The sequence below is a fragment of the Bos indicus x Bos taurus genome, chromosome 10, assembly GCF_003369695.1.
Source record: "Bos indicus x Bos taurus breed Angus x Brahman F1 hybrid chromosome 10, Bos_hybrid_MaternalHap_v2.0, whole genome shotgun sequence".
Lineage (NCBI taxonomy): Eukaryota > Metazoa > Chordata > Mammalia > Artiodactyla > Bovidae > Bos > Bos indicus x Bos taurus.
Genome location: NC_040085.1, coordinates 55,534,277 through 55,556,842, shown reverse-complemented (window position 1 = coordinate 55,556,842; position 22,566 = coordinate 55,534,277). Strand labels below are relative to the sequence as shown.

At 39.6% G+C, this 22,566-nt stretch overlaps 1 protein-coding gene across 2 annotated transcripts in view; it reads right to left on the bottom strand.

The window, feature by feature from the left end:
* The window catches only part of FBN1 (fibrillin 1), a 264,525-nt gene that overhangs the window by 197,004 nt on the left and 44,955 nt on the right, over positions 1–22,566 (bottom strand). For both annotated transcript variants that reach the window (XR_003513124.1, XM_027554069.1), the window contains exons 5-6: positions 17,979–18,074; positions 14,541–14,636 (exon numbers count right to left, since the gene is read on the bottom strand). Coding sequence is in view for 1 of the 2 variants with exons in the window: in XM_027554069.1 (XP_027409870.1) it covers positions 14,541–14,636; positions 17,979–18,074 (192 nt within the window). In the remaining variant the exon portion in view is untranslated. The remainder of the gene's footprint in view (positions 1–14,540; positions 14,637–17,978; positions 18,075–22,566) is intronic.

The following is a 22,566-nucleotide window of genomic DNA, read 5'->3' as shown; positions in this document are numbered from 1 at the left end:
ATTAGCACAGTGTGTGGGATATAACTGATACATGATGGATCTGCTCACATCTCTTCTTCTTAGAACATTTTCCTTTCAGCTTACCATCATATCTTTTTATGGATACATTTGACAAAACTAAATTCTAATGAATGAGGTTAGAAATGTATGGGCTTAAAATGTTTGGCTTTTCTAGCTTTAAATGTTTGGCTTTTCTAGCTTTAGTCCTCTTGAACTAATACTTTTAGTCCTTTGCAACTAAAGAACAATGGCATGTAGATCCTGTAGTAAAAGCACCTCATGACACAAACTGCCCATGCTACATTTATAGACTTGTGTTCTCATATCCACCTAGAAGGTTGGATATATACTTTAGATAGGTGTTCAATTTCTTCGCTGATGGATAATTTTCCATTACCTCTCATCAACTTTAGAATGCTGCATTTCTAAAATAGCAGATACCTCTTATATTTCACGGCTGGCCTTGAATGAAGAAACAAGTTCATTCTCTTTATGTATCTGTGCATGTAAGTAAGGAAATTATTTAGTAACCTTTGGTCGGTTGTTGTGAAAACAGATATTTTTCAGTGCTACAGTCACCACTACATTTCATGGAGATGGTTGTCACTCACCTCTTCACTTTCGCCTCCCTTCATTACTATTTGCACTGCTGGGGTCTTAGCCTTTGCTACAATACAACAATTGGGTGTGTATTAAAGGAAAGCATATAGTTGATATGATATTGATAGGATATCCAAATAAGAATGTTGGGCTTCATCCGTGTAGAAGATACAAAAAAATATGCTATTCCAGTAAGAGAACAAAACCTCTAAGTGGAAAGCATAGTCCCAATGGGGCCTCTACATTGAGGTTAACTCTGGAGGTAGCTGGAAGTTTCATGATGTTGTTTATGAAACAACAATTTTCAAACAAGATTACTCTCATTTTCATGAGAATGAGATCATTTAATAGCAAATACCTATTAAACATGTATTGAGTATGTGCCAGGCCCCATGCCAAGTACTGTGTGAATTATTTCACTTAATCTTCCTTACACTCTCACTAGATAGGTACTATTATTATCCCCATCAGACAGATTATGATCCCTAAGAACTAAGATATATTTTGAAGAACATTTTCAAGGTAGGTAAAATTTGCCCCCAAACCTCAAGTCTTGTCTTTTTGCCTGGTTGAGTGCCCAACAGTGAAGGTCAACAATGTCTCCTAAGAGAAGGCAGGCAAGAAGATGAGGGCTCTCTGGGGAAAGAGATAGAAATGGTCCTATTTTACGAGTTTTGCCATTAGAACATTCTTTATTTCCAGAGGAAATAAATATTCCAAGCTCTTGTTTACTTAAAAATCTCTTCTGAAACCTTTCAGAGGAAAGGGATTGCTGCAAAGGGAATATGGTAGGAAAGCTGGAGAACATTTCCTTTCATGTGTCCCACAGAACTCACTTCCCACATACTTCAATTATCAATAACCATACTCACACTGTACCTACAATAAGACATACTTGTACGTACTGTTTTCAGAGCAGTTTTCAGAGAATTTTTTTAAAATGTTGTATTCAACAGGTATAAAATTGTATTAAAATATATTTCACATTTAAATATTGTCTCTCATCTATCTTGATATCCCACAGTTAAATTAAGTAAATCAACACCTAACCTCTTCATAGCAGTGAACCTGGTACTCAGTGAGGCAGGAAGAAGAATCAGATATAGTTTTTGCTCTTTGGTTTATGGGAGGGATCATATCTGGCTGGAAAATTATATATACTTTAGCATATTAGCAGCCCCAAACTCAAACTAGATTAGCAAATTTTGTAATTCCCAAATCTGGAGTCTGTAGGCTGAATTTAATTTTTATAGAAAATACTGAATATATATATTTACATATATTCATATTTATGCATATATATATATTTTAGGTTAAAGTCATTTATGCTTCATTTAGTGAAGAAATATTTTGTTGTTGTTGTTTAGTCACTCAGTCATGTCTGACTCTTTTGCAACCCATGGATGTAGCCCACTAGGCTTCTCTATCCATGGGGTTTCCCAGGCAAGAGTACTGGCGTGGGTTGCCATTGCCTTCTTTAAGAGATCTTCCTGACCCAGGGATTGAATCTACACGTCCTACATCAGCAGGCAGATTCTGTACCACTGAGCCACCAGGGAAGCCTGAAAATATTTTTAAGAAAACTTAAAATATCATAACTTGCTTATAAGCCTTCTTAAAAGCCATGAAATAGGATTATAGATATGTTTATGCTGATGTAAGTATTTCAACACAAGAATCAATAAATGACATGGAAAAATTTTTTTTGACAAGATGAATATTCATTCCTTGCCTCTTAGTAAACAGCATTAAAATCCATCAGTATATATCCCCAAGACCAGGACTAGGTCGCTCAATTATTTTAAAATGTAATAAAATGCAAGAAAAACAAGAATTAATTAGAGGAGTAAAAATATTCAAATGGCTGATTTGGCTTAAAGCGCATGACACACACCGCAAGTTTAATACACGCATTAACCGTCAAAGGGAAATGTGACTAGGGTCCAGGCAGACAGAAGTGGTGATGTCAGCAAAGTTGCAATGAAACTGATGGGGGTTGGTAGTGGAGATCCCTATGGTCAGGAAAGAACTGGGGAAGCTATATGTCTTAATCCTGGCTTTGAAAGAAAAGAATTTAACCAATATATAAAAGGAAGTTCTGGCTCCAAGAATATCTGATACTGCTAATTCTGGTACACAGTACCCCCAAAGATTGAAGAGAACCAGATGACATGAAAGCCAACTGCATCAAATTTTCAGAACAAGGAATTTATCACTATTTAATGGGAGCATTCACTTTGCCTAAGTCATACTGTATTTTTTTTTAACTGAAGCATAGCTGACTTAAAATATCATATTAGTTTCAGGTGTTCAACATAGTGATTCAATATTTTTACAGATTATACTCCATTTAAAGTTACTATAAAAGAAAGGCTATATTTCCCTGTGCTGTACAATATATGTCTGTTTTATATATAGTAGTATGTATCTCTTAATCCTCTGTTTTATCTTGTCCCTCCCCACTTCCCTCTCCCACTTGTAACCTCTCTTTTGTTCTCTGTATCTGTGCATCTGCTTCTGTTTTGTTATATTCATTCGGTGTTTTACATTTCACATATAAATGATAACATACAGTACTTGTCTTTCTCTAAATTGCATCACTTAATATGATAATCTTGAGGTCCAGCCATGCTGTTGGAAATGGCAGAATTTCATTCTTTTATGGCTGACTAATATTCTATTTTATTTCTATACCACATCTTCTTTCTCCATTCATCATCATACTTTAGAACATTTCAGAACCAAACCCCATGTGTCACATTTAATTTATAAATTAAATTAATTCTAAAATTAGTCAATTTGGAAGTGCTGGGTTAAACTAAGTAAAAATAGTTCCCTTCTTGCAGGACTTTCAAGAGCTAATATGCTAACACATCCAGTGCCTCTTTAAGACGAGGACGTAGTATATGAATTTCCAATAGCCTACTGACCATGAAAACTTCATTTCGTGGAAACTCCATGGGACTAATGTTCTATGAAAAGTACTTTGGCACATCATCTGGACCACAAAGTCCCATATATTTGTTCAATATACACTTATAAACCAAAAACAGCACAGACTCTCTAGAGGCCATCACTACCAGGGAACATAAACACTAAGTATTTTCAAGGACTCTCAATTGAGCATGTAAAAGTGGTAGGGTCTCTAGACTGCTATTCATAGGATTAAGCTAAAACAGTTTCAGAAATAGACCAGTCCACCCACTAGTTTATATATACAAAGGAGAATATTTTAAAACCCCAATACCATGCCTCATATAGAAATTGTGCAGAAGCACAGTTCAGCAGAATAGAAAGGTATCACAGAGAGATTTGAAATAGACCTTTCCTTCTTTGGAGTTAAGCAAATTGACATCATGCCCCCCTCCTCTTCTCTCCTAGGTGGTCTCCAAACACTGAAAATCTGGCATAGCAGGGATCTCCTAAGGGTGATGGTTTCTTCCCTTTTCCCCTGGTACCTTCTAGCCTCTGCATCTTTGTACTATCTCTTCCCTTCATCTGTAGCACTTTCCCTCATCTACACTGTCTAATTACATCTTTGCTCTGCTTGATTTTTTAATTCTTTCTGCATTTCTATCTTTCCAAAAAATTATTTTAAGTCCCTGATGACAAGAGCCATATACTTCCCTTCTGATTCCATTGCAGTACCTAGCTAAGGGCTGAACATTTATGAAATATTTCTTATCACTGTTATATCTAATTGACATGACTACAAGACATTTCATTTATCACTTATATTTGAACAAAACTCCACTGAAAAATTGGACTCTGATCTGAGGTCTCTAACTCTTTTTTTTTTTAATTGGTTTACTTTTACACATCAACCCAGGCTGTGATTCTCTAAGATGCTGCTTTCTTAAAAGTTGAAAAACAGCAGCAGTAAGAAAGAAAACTGGAGACATAATAGAGACAGCATATTAAAAAGCAGAGACATTACTTTTCTGTTTTGTTATATTCATTTGGTTTTTTACATTTCACATATAAATGATAACATTTATCATTTATAAAAGGTCCGTCTAGTCAAGGCTATGGTTTTTCCAGTGGTCATGTATGGATGTGAGAGTTGGACTATAAGAAAAGCTGAGCACCGAAGAATTGATGCTTTTGAACTGTGGTGTTGGAGAAGACTCTTGAGAGTTCCTTGGACTGCAAGGAGATCCAACCAGTCCATTCTGAAGGAGATCAGCCCTGGGTGTTCACTGGAAGGACTGATGTTGAAGCTGAAACTCCAATACTTTGGCCACCTGATGCAAAGAGCTGACTCATTTGAAAAGACCCTGATGCTGGGAAAGATTGAGGGCAGGAGGAGAAGGGGACGAGAGAGGATGAGATGGTTGGATGGCATCACTGACTCAAAGGACAGAACTCCAGGAGTTGGTGATGGACAGGGAGGCCTGGCATGCTGCAGTTCATGGGGTCGCAAAGAGTCGGACACGACTGAGCGACTGAACTGAACTGAGTCACATGTGGCTATTAGCTGACCTCAACTAAGATGTGGCATAATATATATATTAGAGTTCAAAGATTTAGTATGGAAAAAAGAATGCTAGATATTTCATAATTTTTTAATACTGAGTACCTATTAAAATAAAATGTTGGATATATTGGGCTAATTAAAATATTTAAATTAATTTTACCCATTTGCCTTTACTTTTTCAGGTGGCTACTAGAAAAGTTAAAATTATACATGTGGCTTGCATTATATTTCTATTAGTCAGTGCTGCTCTAGTATTTTGAGCATCCAAAAACAGAAAAGTGGTCCAAATATTAAATGCGGCTATTAACTGATAAAAACTCGCTTCACAGGAGACTGCACAGACTGCATGATGTATGATACGCATCCACAACAAGCTGGAGGACACTGTGGACCACGAATGTCTAATGCCTGGAAACTGGCTGGCCAGATACTCGGACATGGTTCACAGGAGAGGCTGTTACCACGCCAAAGTTAGTTTGACTCTGGCAATTTATTGTGGAAAAAAAAAAGTGCATGAATGTTTCCTAACAACTAGCTGTGGGCCAGTGCAGGAGAAAGCTGATGTGGAGTGAGCTTAGATCTTTCTCAAAGGGATTGCCTGAGGCAGCAACGAGGCCTCAAATGGCTGGAGATACCAGTGGATGCTCTAGGTTCAGAAGAGAGAGGCCATATGTGGAATCTAAAATACAAAATACATCAACATAGCTATGAACGAAAAACAGACTCAGACTGGTGGTTGCCAAGGGAAAGGGGATAAGGGAGGGAAGGAATAGGAGTTTGGGATTAGCAGAAGCAAACTATTATATATAGTAGGGATAAACAAGGTCCTACCTAGCCCAGGGAACTATATTCAAACATCCTGTGACAAACCATAATGGAAAAGAATATGAAAAAGTGTGTGTGTATACACACACACACACACACACACACACATATATACACACACACTTTCACTCTGTGTGTGTGTAACTCAGTCACACTGCTGTGTAGATGAAATTAACACATTATAAATCAAATATACTTTAATAAATTTTTTTTAAAAAAAGAATAACATAGATGCCCTTGCTCATGTGAGAGACCCACCATGGAGAAAGCCTGAAAAGGACCAAAAGATTTCAACCCTCAGCAAGGAGAAAACTAACCACTAAGTGGACTGAAAGGGACGGTGCATGGGAAACAAAAATTAAACTGCTTTAGGATTGCACCCCACCAGTCCTGTTGGTCATTCCAAGTGTGTGCATGGTATGGTAGCATGTGCTTCCTATGTGCACACAATTCCTAAACCATGGAAACTGAATATCTACGTCAACAGATGTATTTCCTGAAACTATTCTAGGAAAATCAAGTGTATTCAATGAGCCACCAACTGCCAAATATTGCAATACCACTTCAGATGCACAGTAACATTAAATGCATTCTGCCTCTGCTATCTACACATTAGTATTTACTTTCCATTAAGACTAAATACCAAAAGCTAGGCTTGCAGAGGTCTTCTTGTTACCTTTATAGAGAAAAGAAAACAAGCAGAGTTTACAGAGCTCTGATCTCCAAAGACACTTTGAGAATAGGAATCAGCCTATGGCATATACTCTGGGAACTTTAATAATAGCCACCTAAAGTGTAAAATCCAATGGACTAGTTCCAAATTGGGAAAGGAGTACGTCAGGGCTGTATATTGTCACTGTGCTTATTTAACTTATATGCATAGGACATTATGTGAAATGCCAGGCTGGATGAAGCACAAGCTGGAATCAAGACTGCCAGGAGAAATATCAATAACCTCAAATATGCAGATGACATCACCCTTATGACAGAAAGTGAAGAGGTACTGAAGAGTCTCTTGATGAAAGTGAAAGAAGAGAGTGAAAAAGCTGGCTTGAAACTCAACATTCGAAAAACTAAGACCATGGCATCCAGTCCCATCACTTCATGGCAAATAAATGGGGAAGTGATGGAAACCATGACAGACTTTATTTTCTTGGGCTCCAAACTCACTGCAGATGGTGACTGCAGCCATTAAATTAAAAGACGCTTGCTCCTTGGAAGAAAAGTTATGACAAACCTAGATAGCATATTCAAAAGCAGAGACGTTACTTTGCCAACAAAGGTCTGTCTAGTCAAAGCTATGGTTTTTCTAGTAGTCATGTATGGATGTGAGATTTGGACCATAAAGCTGAGCGCTGAAGAATTGATGCTTTTGAACTGTGGTGTTGGAGAAGACTCTTGAGAGTCCCTTGGACTGCAAGGAGATCCAACCAGTCCATCCTAAAGGAAATCAGTCCTGAATATTCATTGGAAGGACTGATGCTGAAGCTGAATCTCTAATACTTTGGCCACCTGATGTGAAGAACTGACTTATTGGAAAAGACTCTGATGCTGGGCAAGATTGAAAGCAGGGGGAGGAAGGGTAACAGAGGATGAGATGTTTGGATGGCATCAGCAAGTCGATGGACATGCTCTGGGAGTTGGTGATGGACAGGGAAGCCTGGCATGCTGCAGTTCATGGTGTCACAAAGAGTTGGACACAACTGAGTGACTGAACTGACTCAAAGTGTAAAATTATGTAAAATTAGTATCATAAATGCAGCTCTGTAAAACTTACTTCCAAATGAGGTTGGGGTGGGGTGGGAGTGGAAAAGAATTAACATTTCATCAATACCTTCTAGAAAAACTTTGGTGAAAAAAAGCACAAGAAAATCAGATCTTGATTCCATGATGCTATCTAGACAACCCTCTGAGGTCATGATTCTACTTTCTTTTAAAGAGGCAAATGCTTCTGAAATGCACTTCTTGGTTATTATGTATTTGGATCACTATATGTTAGTCTTTCCCATTCTATAGACACATTGAAGACACTACTTTTCTGGCTTAACAAATAAAGGCTAATCAACTACGTTCAGGATAGTTTTTTGAATTTTGTTCAGTGAAGCATTAAAAAAGATCCCCATACAAAATCATCATTTGTGAATCATCAGAGAAACTAAGTTATGAAAATAACAGTTTCTCATATATCAACCATGCATAAGAGAATGAAGAATTACCACCAACCTACCTATCCTCCATTCTATTCTTCAACTACTGGAGAAAACAAAAACCAAATGCCTTTTCTGGCTCCACTAAATCTAGAATCCCTCAAAAGAGCAAGGATGACGCCCAGACTTAGTTCACCTTCCACTGCCATGCTTCTCTGATGGACTGTGAAGTACTGCCATTCTTTCATTCTTATTCTACTCTATATTTGACCTCCACTGTTCCTTTTTCTTAAGGCTAGTGGCTCAGTAAAATTAGTATACATTTTCTACTATTAGCCAGCAGAACAGCCAACAGACCTTCTTGATTTGGCAAAAATCCAAGTACTGTCTTCACAGTTTGGACTTGGGTAGGAAATTAGCATTGAACAAATGATTCAGGATTTTGAAGAATTCTTGTCCATGCTTACATTCAGACAGTACATAATGAAGACCTCTAGATGGAGTAATGAAAGAAAACTTCTTATTATTAGAATTTATGCTTCCAAAAGGCTTCACACTCTGGCTCACATAAAGTCTGACATTAAAATATTGATCTAATTCTATAGGCTTTAAGAATCATGCAAGGTAATTCTTTTCACTGCTTTTTAATCAATTTTTGACACCAAATACCTAATGTGTTTAACTATTGACTGTCGTCACTAGAGCTGACACTATTTTAGGCTAAAAACTAAAATGAGTCTCATAAAGGAGAAAAAAGAAATGGTCACATACTCATTTGAATGAACTGCCGACTCTGTAAAGGTAATTCCAAAAAAGAGTTTCCGAATATGGCTTAAACATTTGTAATACTGTAGGAAAACTATATAACCTTCCATGGTAACTGCACTAAATGACAATATTCATTTTCTATGTCTATATTTAAGAATGTTGGTTCAGTCATTTGGAGTCAATTTATATGTACTGCAAACAGACAGGAATCATCTTCTCTCCAAGAATGGATTATTATATTTAAAACATCAAAATCAATCAAACAGAGAAATAGCCCCAAACCCTGCATTACACACACCCAAGCAATACTCAAGATTCCTTTCTCTTGGCTTTTAAAATGATTTAAAAGCAACTTAGCTCAACTCTCCCTCCAGAGAGGAAAACTACCTACCTAGCCAAATTTCTTGAAGGGCTTTTTCCTCCACCTAATCTATAACTTTCACGCTAAAACTCTTAATTCTAGATTTCTACTTATAATTTCTCAGAAAATTTTCTGTGCTTACTAATGACCTCTTCCCAAGTAAAACCCACACATGGCACAGTGGTTATGTACATAGGCTTATGAGCCAGACTTAACTGGGTTTAGCTTTTGACTGTATCACTTACAAGCTATCAGACCTTGGGCAAGCTCTTGGACCTCCCTTTGCCTCTGTTTGCTCCTCTAGAAAATGGGACTCGTCTTAGGCCTTTTCTCATAAGGTTGTTGCCCTAGTCAAGTGTTAGACTTGAACAGTCTATTCTGTTTCTTGAAGTCCTCCTCGCGTGCTCAGCGCTCTGTTGTTTCTCCTGGCTCTCTTCGGGTTTTCTCAGCGTCTGTGTTTTGTTCTCTTCTTCTGTGGGCTTGTTCATCATTAACCCCTCCCCATCTCCAAGTTCAGGTCTATCTCCAACATTCTTCTCTCTTTTTTCATTACCTTGAGAAGTCTCATCCACTTCCTTGATTTACTGGATTTACTAGAAGAGCATTTAGCAAGATTTTAAATAGCCTGCATTCTGAGACAAGAGGGCAAGAGAAAGTGATTCCAACAGTCTTGTTGGCAGTAACTATGGCAATACACAACCAGCTTATGTTGTCATTGCCAAAACAGGCACTGACCTCATTTCAGGATTCTAATAACAAACGTGAACATATGATACCACTGAGCTTAGGCAAGGATAAGTTTTATTAGTTCCTCAAGACCCAAGCAGAGAGAGGGCAAGAATGAGGCAGAGAGGCAATCAGGAAAATCATATATCTGAATTTACAGAAAAAAATATATAAGAGGAAGAATAATGAAAGAAACTTGGGGTGTGAAAGAAAACACAAAGAGATGCAACCTTTGAAACAGAATGTAGTACAAGGTGGCAAACTCAAATGCCCACAGGGGCTAAAGGTAAGCTAAATGAACAAAGTGAGCAGGATGGATGACATCCTGGGAGTGGTAGGGACTGCGGCAAACTGGAGACTATAAATAAAGCTACTCTAATTCAGTTTTTAAAATTTCAACATTACAGGCCAAACACGTCACAGGCCTCTACTTTTCTTCCTCTGAATGTAAACAGGCAAGAGTATCATTATCACCTGCCCAGTTGGACTGATTGGCAAAAAATTTCTTTTAAAAAATATTCACTTTACTGGCTTAAAGCTACAAGTGAGACAAATTTTGCTTCATAGTCTGACTGCACTGGTTGAATGAATGTTATGATTTGTAATCCAAGCATGGATCCACTGCTTGTCTCCATTACAAACCAAAACAGTATGTTCATGGATTCTTAAGATTCACTTACTGACTTAAAGTGATCTAAATCCTGCCAGTATCACCCCTCAAAAATATTCTACATCTAGATAGCGAATATATCTTCAATATAAGTCGAAGAGTTATCTTCAACTCTCTGAAGTAGTTGCAGATAAAGTTCCAAGCTCTCCCAGAACAAAGATGCTTATCCTGAGACGTGCTTGTAACTGACATTAGAAATGTTGCCTTCCCTGTGTATTACATCATGATAAGACATTATTTGTTTATTGCCACCTGGCTTAGGTCAAAACATATCTTCTTTTCTGCATCTTTCCCAACTTAAAAATGACAGTCATTTGACCCTGAAAGACCAAACTTCTGAAAGATGGGGCCAAATTCAATTAGGCATCAGCACTGTTAGCTCTGCTTAAAATGAAACCAATGAAAAATAATAGGATTGACCACAAGTAGGCAAGAAGCAATTCCTTTCAGGGGATACTTGCACACTATCTGATAATCATATCTCCAGGTGGTTTTCTGGTGCTTCAAAATAATTTCAGTTCAACATTTACTGGCCATACACTATGCATCAGGCATTGAGTTTGGTTTGGAAATCTAAGAGATGATGAAACCACAGCTGCTGCTGAAGAGCTTATAATCTAGTGGGAGAGTGGGATGTGGAAATGAGCTATTTCAATACAATGTGCTGCTGCTGCTAAGTCGCTTCAGTCGTGTCCGACTCTGTGCGACCCCATAGACGGCAGCCCACCAGGCTCCCCCGTCCCTGGGATCCTCCAGGCAAGAACACTGGAGTGGGTTGCCATTTCCTTCTCCAGTGCATGAATGAAAAGTGAAAGTGAAGACACTTGGTCGTGTAACTGCTATCAAAAGAGGTGTGGAGAGTGTGCTCAGGGAGAATGCAGAAGCAGACCCGGGCTCAGTCTCCAGGAAGAAGGAAAGGAAATCAGTAAAGACTTTCTGGAAGTTCATTTTGAAAAGTAAAGAGCCATATTCCAATGAAAACATAATGGAACTAGCCTAAGTAGTTACACAACTTAACAAGTATACTGACCCACCATCTGAAGTAACAGTGAATACTTTCCTAGGCTTCAGGATGGATTTGTGCTGACTCAGTCTGACATTTTCATTAATCACTCTTGAAATCACAAGCATTCATTTGAATAAAAGGATACATTGCCTCTAATTCTTTAGAGAGGTAAGTAGACAACTTCCATAACAACAGAAAACAGCGAAGACTATAAATGGAAATATAATCCTGGAATCAAAGAAACCCCCCTCTCCCATGTGGTAAGGGAAATTACACTCATATTTCCCTTCTCCCTTTGAAGGTTTGAGATTATCCTCAGGTGAAACAGGCAAAGGGTAATGAGCATCTTGATGAAGGTGAAGAGGAGAGTGAAAAAGTTGGCTTCAAACTCAACATTCAGAAAACTAAGATCATGGCATCTGGTACCATCATTTCATGGCAAATAGATGGGGAAACAATGGAAACAGTGAGAGACTTTATTTTCTTGGGCTCCAAAATCACTGCAGATGGTAACTGCAAGCCATGAAATTAAAAGACACTTGCTCCTTGGAAGAAAAGCTATGACCAACCTAGATAGCATATTAAAAAGCAGAGATGTTACTTTGCTAACAAAGGTCCATCTAGTCAAAGCTATGGTTTTTCCAGTAGTCATGTATGGATGTGAGAATTGGACCATAAAGAAGGCTGAGCACCCAAGAACTGGTGCTTTTGAACTGTGGTTTTGGAGAAGACTCTTGAAAGTCCCTTGGACTGCAAAGAGATCAAACCAGTCAATCCTAAAGGAAATCAGTCCAGAATATTCATTGGAAGGATTGATGCTGAAACTGAAGCTCCAATACTTTTGCCACCTGATGTGAAGAGTTGACTCATTAGAAAAGACCCCGATTCCAGGCAAGACTGAAGGCAGGAGGAGAAGAAGACCACAGAGGATGAGATGGTTAGATGGCATCACCAACTCAATGGACATGAGTTTGAGCAGGCTCCAGGAAATGGTGAAGGACAGGGAGGCCTGGCGTGCTACAGTCCATGGGGTCGCAAAGTGTCAGACATGACTGAGCTACTGAACAACAACAACAGCAATGATTAAAAAGAACCTTTTCCTCCCCATTCTCCACAACCACAAATGCCTGAAAATCTGCCATTCAAGGGTCAATTTGATTTAGATGACCACTGTGAAGTTTCTTTGGGGCCAACATGTATTTATACCTAAGTGCAAATTTTAGGATACCTTTATCATGGAGGAGAGCAGTTAAAGACACGCCAAAATTTGGAAATATCCCTAAGTAAATATGCCAGTTTTCATGACTAGTTTAGCAACTTAATCCATTCACATCATTGCTTAATCTTGGTCAAAGAAATAACTGTAGTTGGTCAAATAGTTTTAGACTGTGTTCTCAATATCTATAACTATGGGTGTCAGTATTCTTTGCCATAAATTCCTAGAGGTAAAATGCCCTGTAACTTCATTCTATCAGTGATTTTTCTAAAACAAATTAAGTCCACTTTTATCACTTGTCGAATTATTTTCACACATTGCTCAAGTTACATGTTAAGAAGTTTTAATCTCAACAGTTTAAATCCTATATCCTTGTCACTGAGTAAAATAATAAGGCCACAGAATGATACTACCTAATCAAAACAGTTGTCTTTGTTACTCTTGAGACTATTAGCTATACATTAGCTCCAAGTCAATAAAAATACATCAAACTGTAAAAAAGAAGCAGTTTTAAAGAGGGACTCCAAAATGATGCCAAGTACAATGGAAAGGCCAAGAGTTCACAGTGTCTCATATATCTAGACCATGTGGTGGCCTTGTGAACAGAAATTCAATATAATTTATCCAGTAATAGTAGAGTTACTTGCTAAAACAGGAATTGCTACTTCATCAGCAAAGAACTGAATTTAGACAAACTCGTAAAAATGGAAATAGAAAACAATTTCTCACATACCACCCTCTACTCTTTGTTTTTAAATAACATATAGTCAACACTTGCAACTGAATCTTCACTTTCCATCTTAGAATAAAATGATCTTTATACAACTTTGGAGAAAAGTGATGATTGCAGTTTAAAATGTTCATGAATATTTTTCATAGGGTATTTTTCAAGAGTATTTTTGCCATTTGATATGAAATGAATCTCCTCAACCTTCACTATAAAACTAGGAATGATGAGACCGTGCCTATCAAGGTAGAGAAAGATGATCAACAAAGCAAAAGTCAGGGGATTGCACATCTACATATATCTCAATGTCATGTTTGCATGGATAGGTAGGCAAAGCAGGTAGAAATCTTTTTCAATTAAGAGCAGCAGTATACTTGAAAACAGAAAAGCCACATTCAAATTAAAGCTGCTTATTATATGTGTGTGTGTCCTTAGGCAGCTTCCTTGACCACCCAGAGCCTTGATCATCTCACACAGCAAAATGAGGATGAATATACACAACGTCAATGAGCCACAATGAGTACTGAATAAATCACAGCTGTGAAAGCACAGTTTCTCGGCAATTAATATTTCTAGTGAACTTTGAATGCTAAGCTTGTATGCCACTATAGCCAGTAGGTCCCAAGAGATCTTTAGGTGTAATTTTTGTTTCATTCTGGATGTTTCCCATTTCCACACAGTTGTTTTGTTTGGAGCCACTTCCCTAACTTACTAGGATAATAATGAGCTCAATCCTTACTCTATGGAAAATTTTCTTCTTTTAATCTTGATGCCAACTGGTACTTATGCATAGGCTCACTATTGAGTCCTGCAGTCCAGACAAGAATTACTGAACAACATGCAGAGGCTTGGGGCCACTCTCGTATCATCCTAGGAACCTTCCCAATGACAATTCAGAAACCTCATCAAAGCTCAGCAAAATTCACGAAGCAGCTGCAAGAAGGCAAATGCTTGCTGAAATCAATCATCGCTTCAGCCACCAGAACATCTTTACGCCGATACATTTTAAAAAATTACCTCTTTCACACTGGGGTCCAGTAAAGCCGTAAGTGCACGCACATCGATTCGGGGCCACGCACCTGCCTCCGTTAAGACAGCCACTTTCACAGACGGCTGTAAAATAAGGAGAGAGAAGCTGAGAAACTTCACCTGAGTAGATGCTAATAAAGTAACACTGACTGTTCCCTGAAAGGACGACAATAAAAAAAAAAATCTAAATAGTCACTGTGGTATTTGTTTTAAACATTTATTGTACAGTTCCAGTTTCCTGGATATCCCTCAGTCAACTCAGGTAAAACTACCTGGAATAGGTGCATATATACCTGTGTTAATGTTGGCAGTTTCATTCTGGAAAACATCTGAGCAATGCTTTTCAGTTCCGTATCTACAATGGTGGTTTATAAGAGACAACCCTGATGAGAACTGCATTTTACAAGCTGATTCTTTTGCTTATGATTTATGTTTCATTTCCAGACAGTTTTCATGAGGGAAAACACTGGCCATCTTTACAAAAATGCAGCATGTTAAATTACACTGCCAACGACAAAACACTACTATTAACTGCCAACGACAAAACACAAATACTGACACTCAGTAATTTATGTACCATAATGAAGATCCAAATGAGTGTTACAAGAGAATCTCTGGAAAATTCTGGTAAGATAAGTCCAGAGATCCTTGAGGGAGGGACATTTTACTTGTCAAGAAAGACATTAAAATAAGACTTGAAAGCTCATTCCCTGAATAACTCTTCTCTGTACAACTTCCTGCAACTCACTCAAGCATAGCCTCTTCCTAGGCATCTTTATCCACAGGTGGTAGGCTGTCCCTGCCAAATTTGCCAGTCCCACCCACCCTTCAAAGCCCAGCTCAAACCTCACTCCTCCAAGAGGCTTCCCTAACACCTCCATTTACATTAATTCCCCCTTCATATATTCCCCGTACACTTTCCTATACCCTGTGGCAGTCATGCAGTTGAGCTACTCAGATCTCCTTCCAAGAAAACCTACTGTGAGGAGCTTAGTTGGCTGATCTGCTACTATGTTCATGCCAACGACCTGGTGGGGACCACTCAGCAACTAAAGCGTCATGGAGACTGGACATTTCTGCCCATCATGAAGCTACTGTGATGGGCAGTCTTGATTCTGGACTCCCTATCAGCCTGACCAAAGCTTTCTTGGAGGTTGCGCTACAGTCTGAGTCTTCTTTCGCACAATTGTGATAGTCTTTCCTTCCCTCTCTCCTTGCACAGGGGTGTGATCTGCATCACAGTCTGAAGGTTAGGCTTTTCCCTAATAAATCTCTTGGGCATCTAATTCTATCTCAACATCCATTGGGATCAGTGTACTTGGACCGAGACAACCCATTACAGCCACAAGTCAAGGCAGTAGTCCATTTACCATCACAAAATTAGAGAGGTTTATGTATGTCCACTGTTCTAATTTGCTTCTTAATTTATAGTCAGGTAATAATTATGAGATTTTAAGCAGAAAAGAAATTTTGAGATTGCCTAAGCCAACCCTCCCAGTTTACGGATTAGGAAACTTCAGTCTAGGGAAGATTTTCGAAATCTACAGGTGTTACCTGAGTGCCTGTTGTACACTGGGCTCTGCCCCTCCAGGTGTATAAAAGGGAACAGGAGGATGACCGTGGCTCCTTCTGATCCCCTTTCTGAAAATGCCTTTAAATCCACCCCCATCCCACCATCTCTGGAGCCGCAGCCTTAGTACTAGTCTTTCTGCTTCCTGTTCCTTCTCCCTCAAGTTGAACCCCTGCAGTGTGGCCACAGAGATCTTCCTCATTGTAAACTGTTGTGAGTGAAGTATATAAGGCCAGTATTTCACAGCATTAAAAGCCTGGGCTGTGAAGTTAGACTGCATGGGTTCAAATCCCAACTCTGCTGATTACTCCCTGTATAGCTTTAGGCAAGTCACTGAAGTCCCTGTACCCCAGCATCTTCATTTCATGTAGGTATTAATAATAAAGGCCTCTTCCTGTAAGTGCTATTGTTATATCAAATGAGTTAATACATGTAAAGAGTCTGAATGTGTGCCGAGCATATGGTAAACAGAGTAAACAGCTCAATAGATGAATGTTGTTGGTTACTATTCTCTCACTTCCATCCCCTGCATGACTGCATGGTTCTATTTTGGATGAGAACATGTTTGGAGAAGCATAAAGGCTCTCCAAACCTGGCCCATGACTTCTATTCCAACCTTAGCTCCCTTCCCATCACTCCCCTCGGCACTTAAGTCCTAGCAATACCAAAGCCTGGCATCCCATGCTAGTCATGTTCTAGGCTTTGGCTTATGCTGAGCCAGCTGCCTAAAAGGCCCACCTCCCAACATCTGACAAAAGAACTCCTACCCGCCCCTTAACACTCAGCTAAAGGGTCTCCCAGGCAGGGAGGCTGTCCTACCTCTTCTCCCTCCATACTATTGCTGGGGGCTGTCAAAGATTTAACTCCCATTCTTACTTATATCATAGTGTACAGACATCAGGAGGGTATTAAATAAACTTTGGTTTACTTATCATAGCATTATTCATCATAGCAAATACATACACATGGGCAAAAATTGGAAACAACGTGAATAAATGTTCATTATTAAGGATGCAATAAACAAACACTAAAACCTCTATACAACAGACTATCATGCAACCATTAAAAAATATTTTTAAAACATTCAATAAAATGGAGCTAACTTCTAATAAAATATTAAGTAAAAAAGTTATATGAAAAATTATGCATACAGTGAGAGCTCATGTACCAAATATGCATTAAAAGACTAGAAGATAACATCTGGAAAGGTGGGATTGTGGAAATTTTTACTTTTTATATATTTAAGCTTTTCAAATTTTCTTCAGGGTATTCTTAGTATAGTAAAAAATAAGTTCTTTAGAGGAATTTTCATCTCTGCAAAGCACTGGGACTGATACACAGTAGTCACACAATAAACAGTGTTTATGCCTAAACCAACACACTGAGCAGCAGTGTGAGAAGTGTTATAATAGCAGAGTCCAGACTAGGAAACTAGAGAGACGCAGACACCATTGATCAAGAAAAAGACCATGTTTGGGGAGAAAGACGAGGTTGAGTTTTGAAATACCTTATTGAGGATGCTTCTCGAAAATCCAGGGGGAGATGTTGGGCAATCAAATGCAAGACATACATGTGGAATGAACAACAATTCTGCACCTTGGGTGGTGACTGCCAATCAGAAACGAGGTAAGCAGGGTGATGAAGGTAAATGAATGAAAAATGAATCAAATAACCCGGTTCCAAGGTTCTAATCAGAGATTTGATATTCTGTGTGTTGGGGAAGTGATCTGTTCACCTGTAAGAGTTACTGGGCACCTGTAAAAATGCCATATCCTAGGCAGTCAAAGAAAAGCCACCATCACTTATCTCTGTATTCTTTTTGTTAATGTAGGTTAACATCTACACAGTTTACTTACGTTGTCCACAGTGAGTCCCTATGTATCCTTTCTGGCACAGACAATGATCATCACTGCAGCTACCTCCATTCATGCAGCGAATGTTACAATGTTGGACTTGAAAAGAAAGAAAAAAAGCACTGATTTATTTCTGCAACTTAAGTACATAGATCTCAACAGTTCACAGAAGTTGATTTGTAGTGATCTGAAGAGAAAATAAAATGGTTTATCAATAATCATAGATTTATGCAGAAATAACCTAATTGACAATGCTAAACATGTCATATTTTGTGTGCATAAAATCATTTACAGTTCAATGTAACTGTATCTTTCATACTGACTTTAAGAATGCTCAATGACTTCCCTAATTTAGCAGAACTTACCATTCAATGTCATTTCTGTAATTTACACCAAGAAAATAGCACCTTGAGGCACCAGACAAGGCAAGATTACAATAGCAATATTTTTCTTGTTAAAAGTTGCAGAGTCCCAGGTGGGTGGACAGAAGACATTCAGAGTGACAATTTCCAAGAAAGATGTTAAAAGAAATTTAGGAGGCAGCAGAAAGAAGGGAAAAAAGACCTATAAGGGCACTTAATAACAAGACTGCATGATAATGAAGATAGCTGGACTTGGCTCAGAAAGAGCACCTTGTTTAAACTGTCACCTTAAACCACCTAAGACCTGCAGTGTCGTAAATCCACTCTTTATCACATTGTCACTTACAGAAGTGTGAGCGCTTCAACACCCAAGGCAGGAAGACCCCAGGCAGCAGGCTGACTTTGACTGAGACATGAGATGCTAGAGTTGGCCAGAGGGAAAGACGCCCGGGACAGACAATGACAGCACAGCATATGCCCTTGACTCCTTCAGTGCCGAGGCTGTCCCTGTTTCAGTAATTCAAACACTTTCCAAATCCCAGGCTGTTCCTTAGTCCTCTAGAAATAATCAACTACCCTCCTTGGAGAAGACTAAAGGCTTGATTGAATTAATCATTCATCATTGTTGACACATCCCTATACAAGGAGGCCAGGATTGGGCCTGGAAATTTGGCTTACTCTGTCCTGTGGGAGTAAATTCCTGGAGAAAAAGCCTCAATAATTTCACGTAAAGAGAAGAGAACCCCTTTTTCTGTGTAAGAGCAGAAATCAGCTGCTTAGGCTTGCTCTTATGCTTAGGCTTTGTGGAGCACTGGGCCTCCATCTTCTCCCAGGAGCAGAGAGGAGGCTCCTCCCAGCAGGCTGCTTCTTCAGTACACTCTGCTAGGATGCTCAGTTCAGTATCACAAAGAGGCTGCTGATTTCAGGAGAAAGGGCTATTTTTATAAAGAGCTACACAGCTCTCAGCACCACACAGGAAAAGGAAGGTGCCAGAACCCAATACACCCTATGCCCTCACGGAGTACCAAAGAGGTAAGTTGAGAGTGATGCACCTTTTCAACAACATGTCATGTACATCCTAAAACACCATCAAAGGCGCCCATCTCTACTGTACCAAGAACCCCCTCCATCTCAGCATTTAAGGCCCTCTTCTGGATGGTCGTATGGGTCTTTCAGGGCTCCTTTGCCTACCCCTGAAGAAGTTAAGTGAAGTGAAATCACTCAGTTGTGTCTGACTCTTTGTGACCCCATGGACTGTAGCCCACCAGGCTCCTCTATCCATGGGATTCTCCAGGCAAGAATACTGAAGTGGGTTGCATTTCCTTCTCCAGGGGATCTTCCCAACCCAGGGATCAAACCCAGGTCGCCTGCATTGCAGGCAGACACTTTAACCTCTGAGCCACCAAGGAAGTGGTGCCTACCCCTAATATGTTCCAATTAAACGCAGAGTTCCAAAAAAACAGCTAGAAGAGACAAGAAGGCCTTCTGCAGTGAAAAATGCCTTAATAATAGAAGAAAACGGCTAAAGCGGAAAGACTAGAGATCTCTTCAGGAAAATTGGAAACACCAAGGGACCATCCCACCCAAAGATGGGCACAATAAAGGATAAAAATGGTAGAGACCTAGTAGATGCTGAAGAGATCAAGAAGAGATGGAAACAATACAAGGAAGAACTATATTAAAAAAAGATCTTAATGAACCAGATTACTACGACAGTGAGGTTAGTCATGCAGAGTCAGATATTCTGGAATGCAAAGTCAAGTGGACCTTAGGAAGCACTGCTGTTAATAAAGCTAATGGATGTGATGAAATTCCAGCAGAACTATTCAAATCTCTAAATGATGATGTCATCAAGGTTTTGCATTCATTATGTCAGCAAATCTGGAAGACCCAGCAGTGGCCACAGGACTGGAAAAGGTCAACCCTCATCCCAATGCCCAAGAAGGGTAGTACCAAAGAATGTGCTAACCACCAGACAGTTGTACTCATCTCCATGCTAGAAAGGTCATGCTTAAAATCTAGCATGCTAGGCTTCAGCATGATGCAAACCAAGAACTTCCAAAAGTCCAAGCTGGGTTTAGGAAAGGAAGAGGAATTAGAGATCAAATTGCCAACATTCGCTGGATTATAGAGAAAGCAAGGGGATTTCAGAAAAACATCTATCTCTGTTTCATTGACTATGCTAAAGCCTTTGATTGTGTGGATCATGACAAACTGTGGAAAGCTCTTAGAGAGATGGGAATACCAGATCACCTACCTGTCTCCTGCGAAACCTGTATGTGGGTCAAGAAGCAACAATTAGCACCCTGTAAAGAACAACTGGGACTTCCCGGTGGCTCAGATGGTAAAGCCTCTGTCTACAATGTGGGAGACCTGGGTTCGATCCCTGGGTCAGGAAGATGCCCTGGAAAAGAAAATGGCAATCCACTCCAGTACTATTGCCTGGAAAATCCCATGGACAAAGGAGCCTGGTAGGCTACAGTCCATGGGGTCGCAAAGAGTCGGACACGACTGAGCGACTTCACATTCACATAGAACAACTGACTGGTTCAAGATCAAGAAAGAAGTGTGACAGAGCTGTCTGTTGTCACCCTGTTTGTTTAACCTATACGCTGAGCACATCATAAGAAATACTAGACTGGATGAGTTACAAGATGGAATCAAGATAGGCGGGAGAAATAACCTCAGATATGAGGATGATGCCACTCTAATGGCAGAAAGTGAATAGGAACTAAAGAGCCTCTTGATGAGGGTGAAGGAGGAGAGTGAAAGAGCCAGCTTAAGACTAAATAGTAAAAAAACTAAGATCATGGCATCTGGCCCCCTTCAGTTCAGTTCAGTTCAGTTCAGTCGCTTAGTCATGTCTGACTCTGCAACCCCATGAATTGCAGCATGCCAGGCCTCCCTGTCCATCACCAACTTCAGGAGTTCACCCAAACTCATGTCCATCGAGTCGGTGATGCCATCCAGCCATCTCATCCTCTGTCGTCCCCTTCTCCTCCTGCCCCCAATCCCTCCCAGCATCAGAGTCTTTTCCAATGAGTCAACTCTTCACATGAGGTGGCCAAAGTATTGGAGTTTCAGCTTTAGCATCAGTCCTTCCAAAGAACACCCAGGACTGATCTCCTCTAGAATGGACTGGTTGGATCTCTTTGCAACCCAAGGGACTCTCAAGAGTCTTCTCCAACACCACAGTCCAAAAGCATCAATTCTTCGGCCCCCTTACTGCATGACAAATAGAAGGGGAAAAGGTGGAAGGAGTGACAGATTTTCTCTACTTGCCCTCCAAAATCACTGCGGACAGTTACTGCAGCGGTGAAATCAGGATGATTGCTTTTGGCAGGAAAACGATGACAAACCTAGACAGTGTGCTGAAAAGCAGAGACATTACTCTGCCAACAAAGGTCCATATAGTCAAGGTCTTCCCAGTGGTCATGTACTGTTATGAGAGCTGGACCATAAAGAAGGCAGAACACCAAAGAATTGATGCCTTCGAACTGCAATGCTGGAGAAGACTCCTGAAAGTCCCACGGACAGCAAGGATATCAAACCAGTCAATCTTAAGAGAGATCAACCCTGAATATTCACTGGAAGGACTAATGTTGAAGCTGAAGCTCCAGTATTTGGTCATCTGATGTGAACAGACAACTCATTGGAAAAGTCCCTGATGCTGGGAATGATTGAGGAGAGAAAGAAAAGAGGGCATCAGATGATGAGATGGCTGGATGGCATCACTGATGCAAAGAAAATGAACTTTGGCAAACTCCAGGAAATGGTGAGGGACAGGGAGGCCTGGCAAGCTGCTTTCCATGATGTTGCAAAAAGTCAGACATGACTGGACAACTGAACAATAACAACAACAATTTTTTCACAGGCTTCTTTATCAGTCATTCATTCACTCAACAAATATTTCGGAGTACCTACAAAGCGCTGTACCCAATACCTGGTACTACGTGCTAGTCTCTTCATGGAATCTCCTCTTTCATCCATCTTTTTGTCTTTGCCCTGAACTCTCAACCTCCAACATACAACTTACACAATGTTCTTACCAAATCCTGAAATCCTGTCTCCAAGGTCCATGGCAAATGTCTCTTCTTTCCTTTGATCTTTCCTGACTTCTATTTTCTCTTCCCTTCCCCACTAGATATGAACTCTCTTTCTTCTGACTCCAGAGTACTTTATACTTCTCTTCAGAAAGGTATGTTCTATAACAAACCTATTTTTAAGTT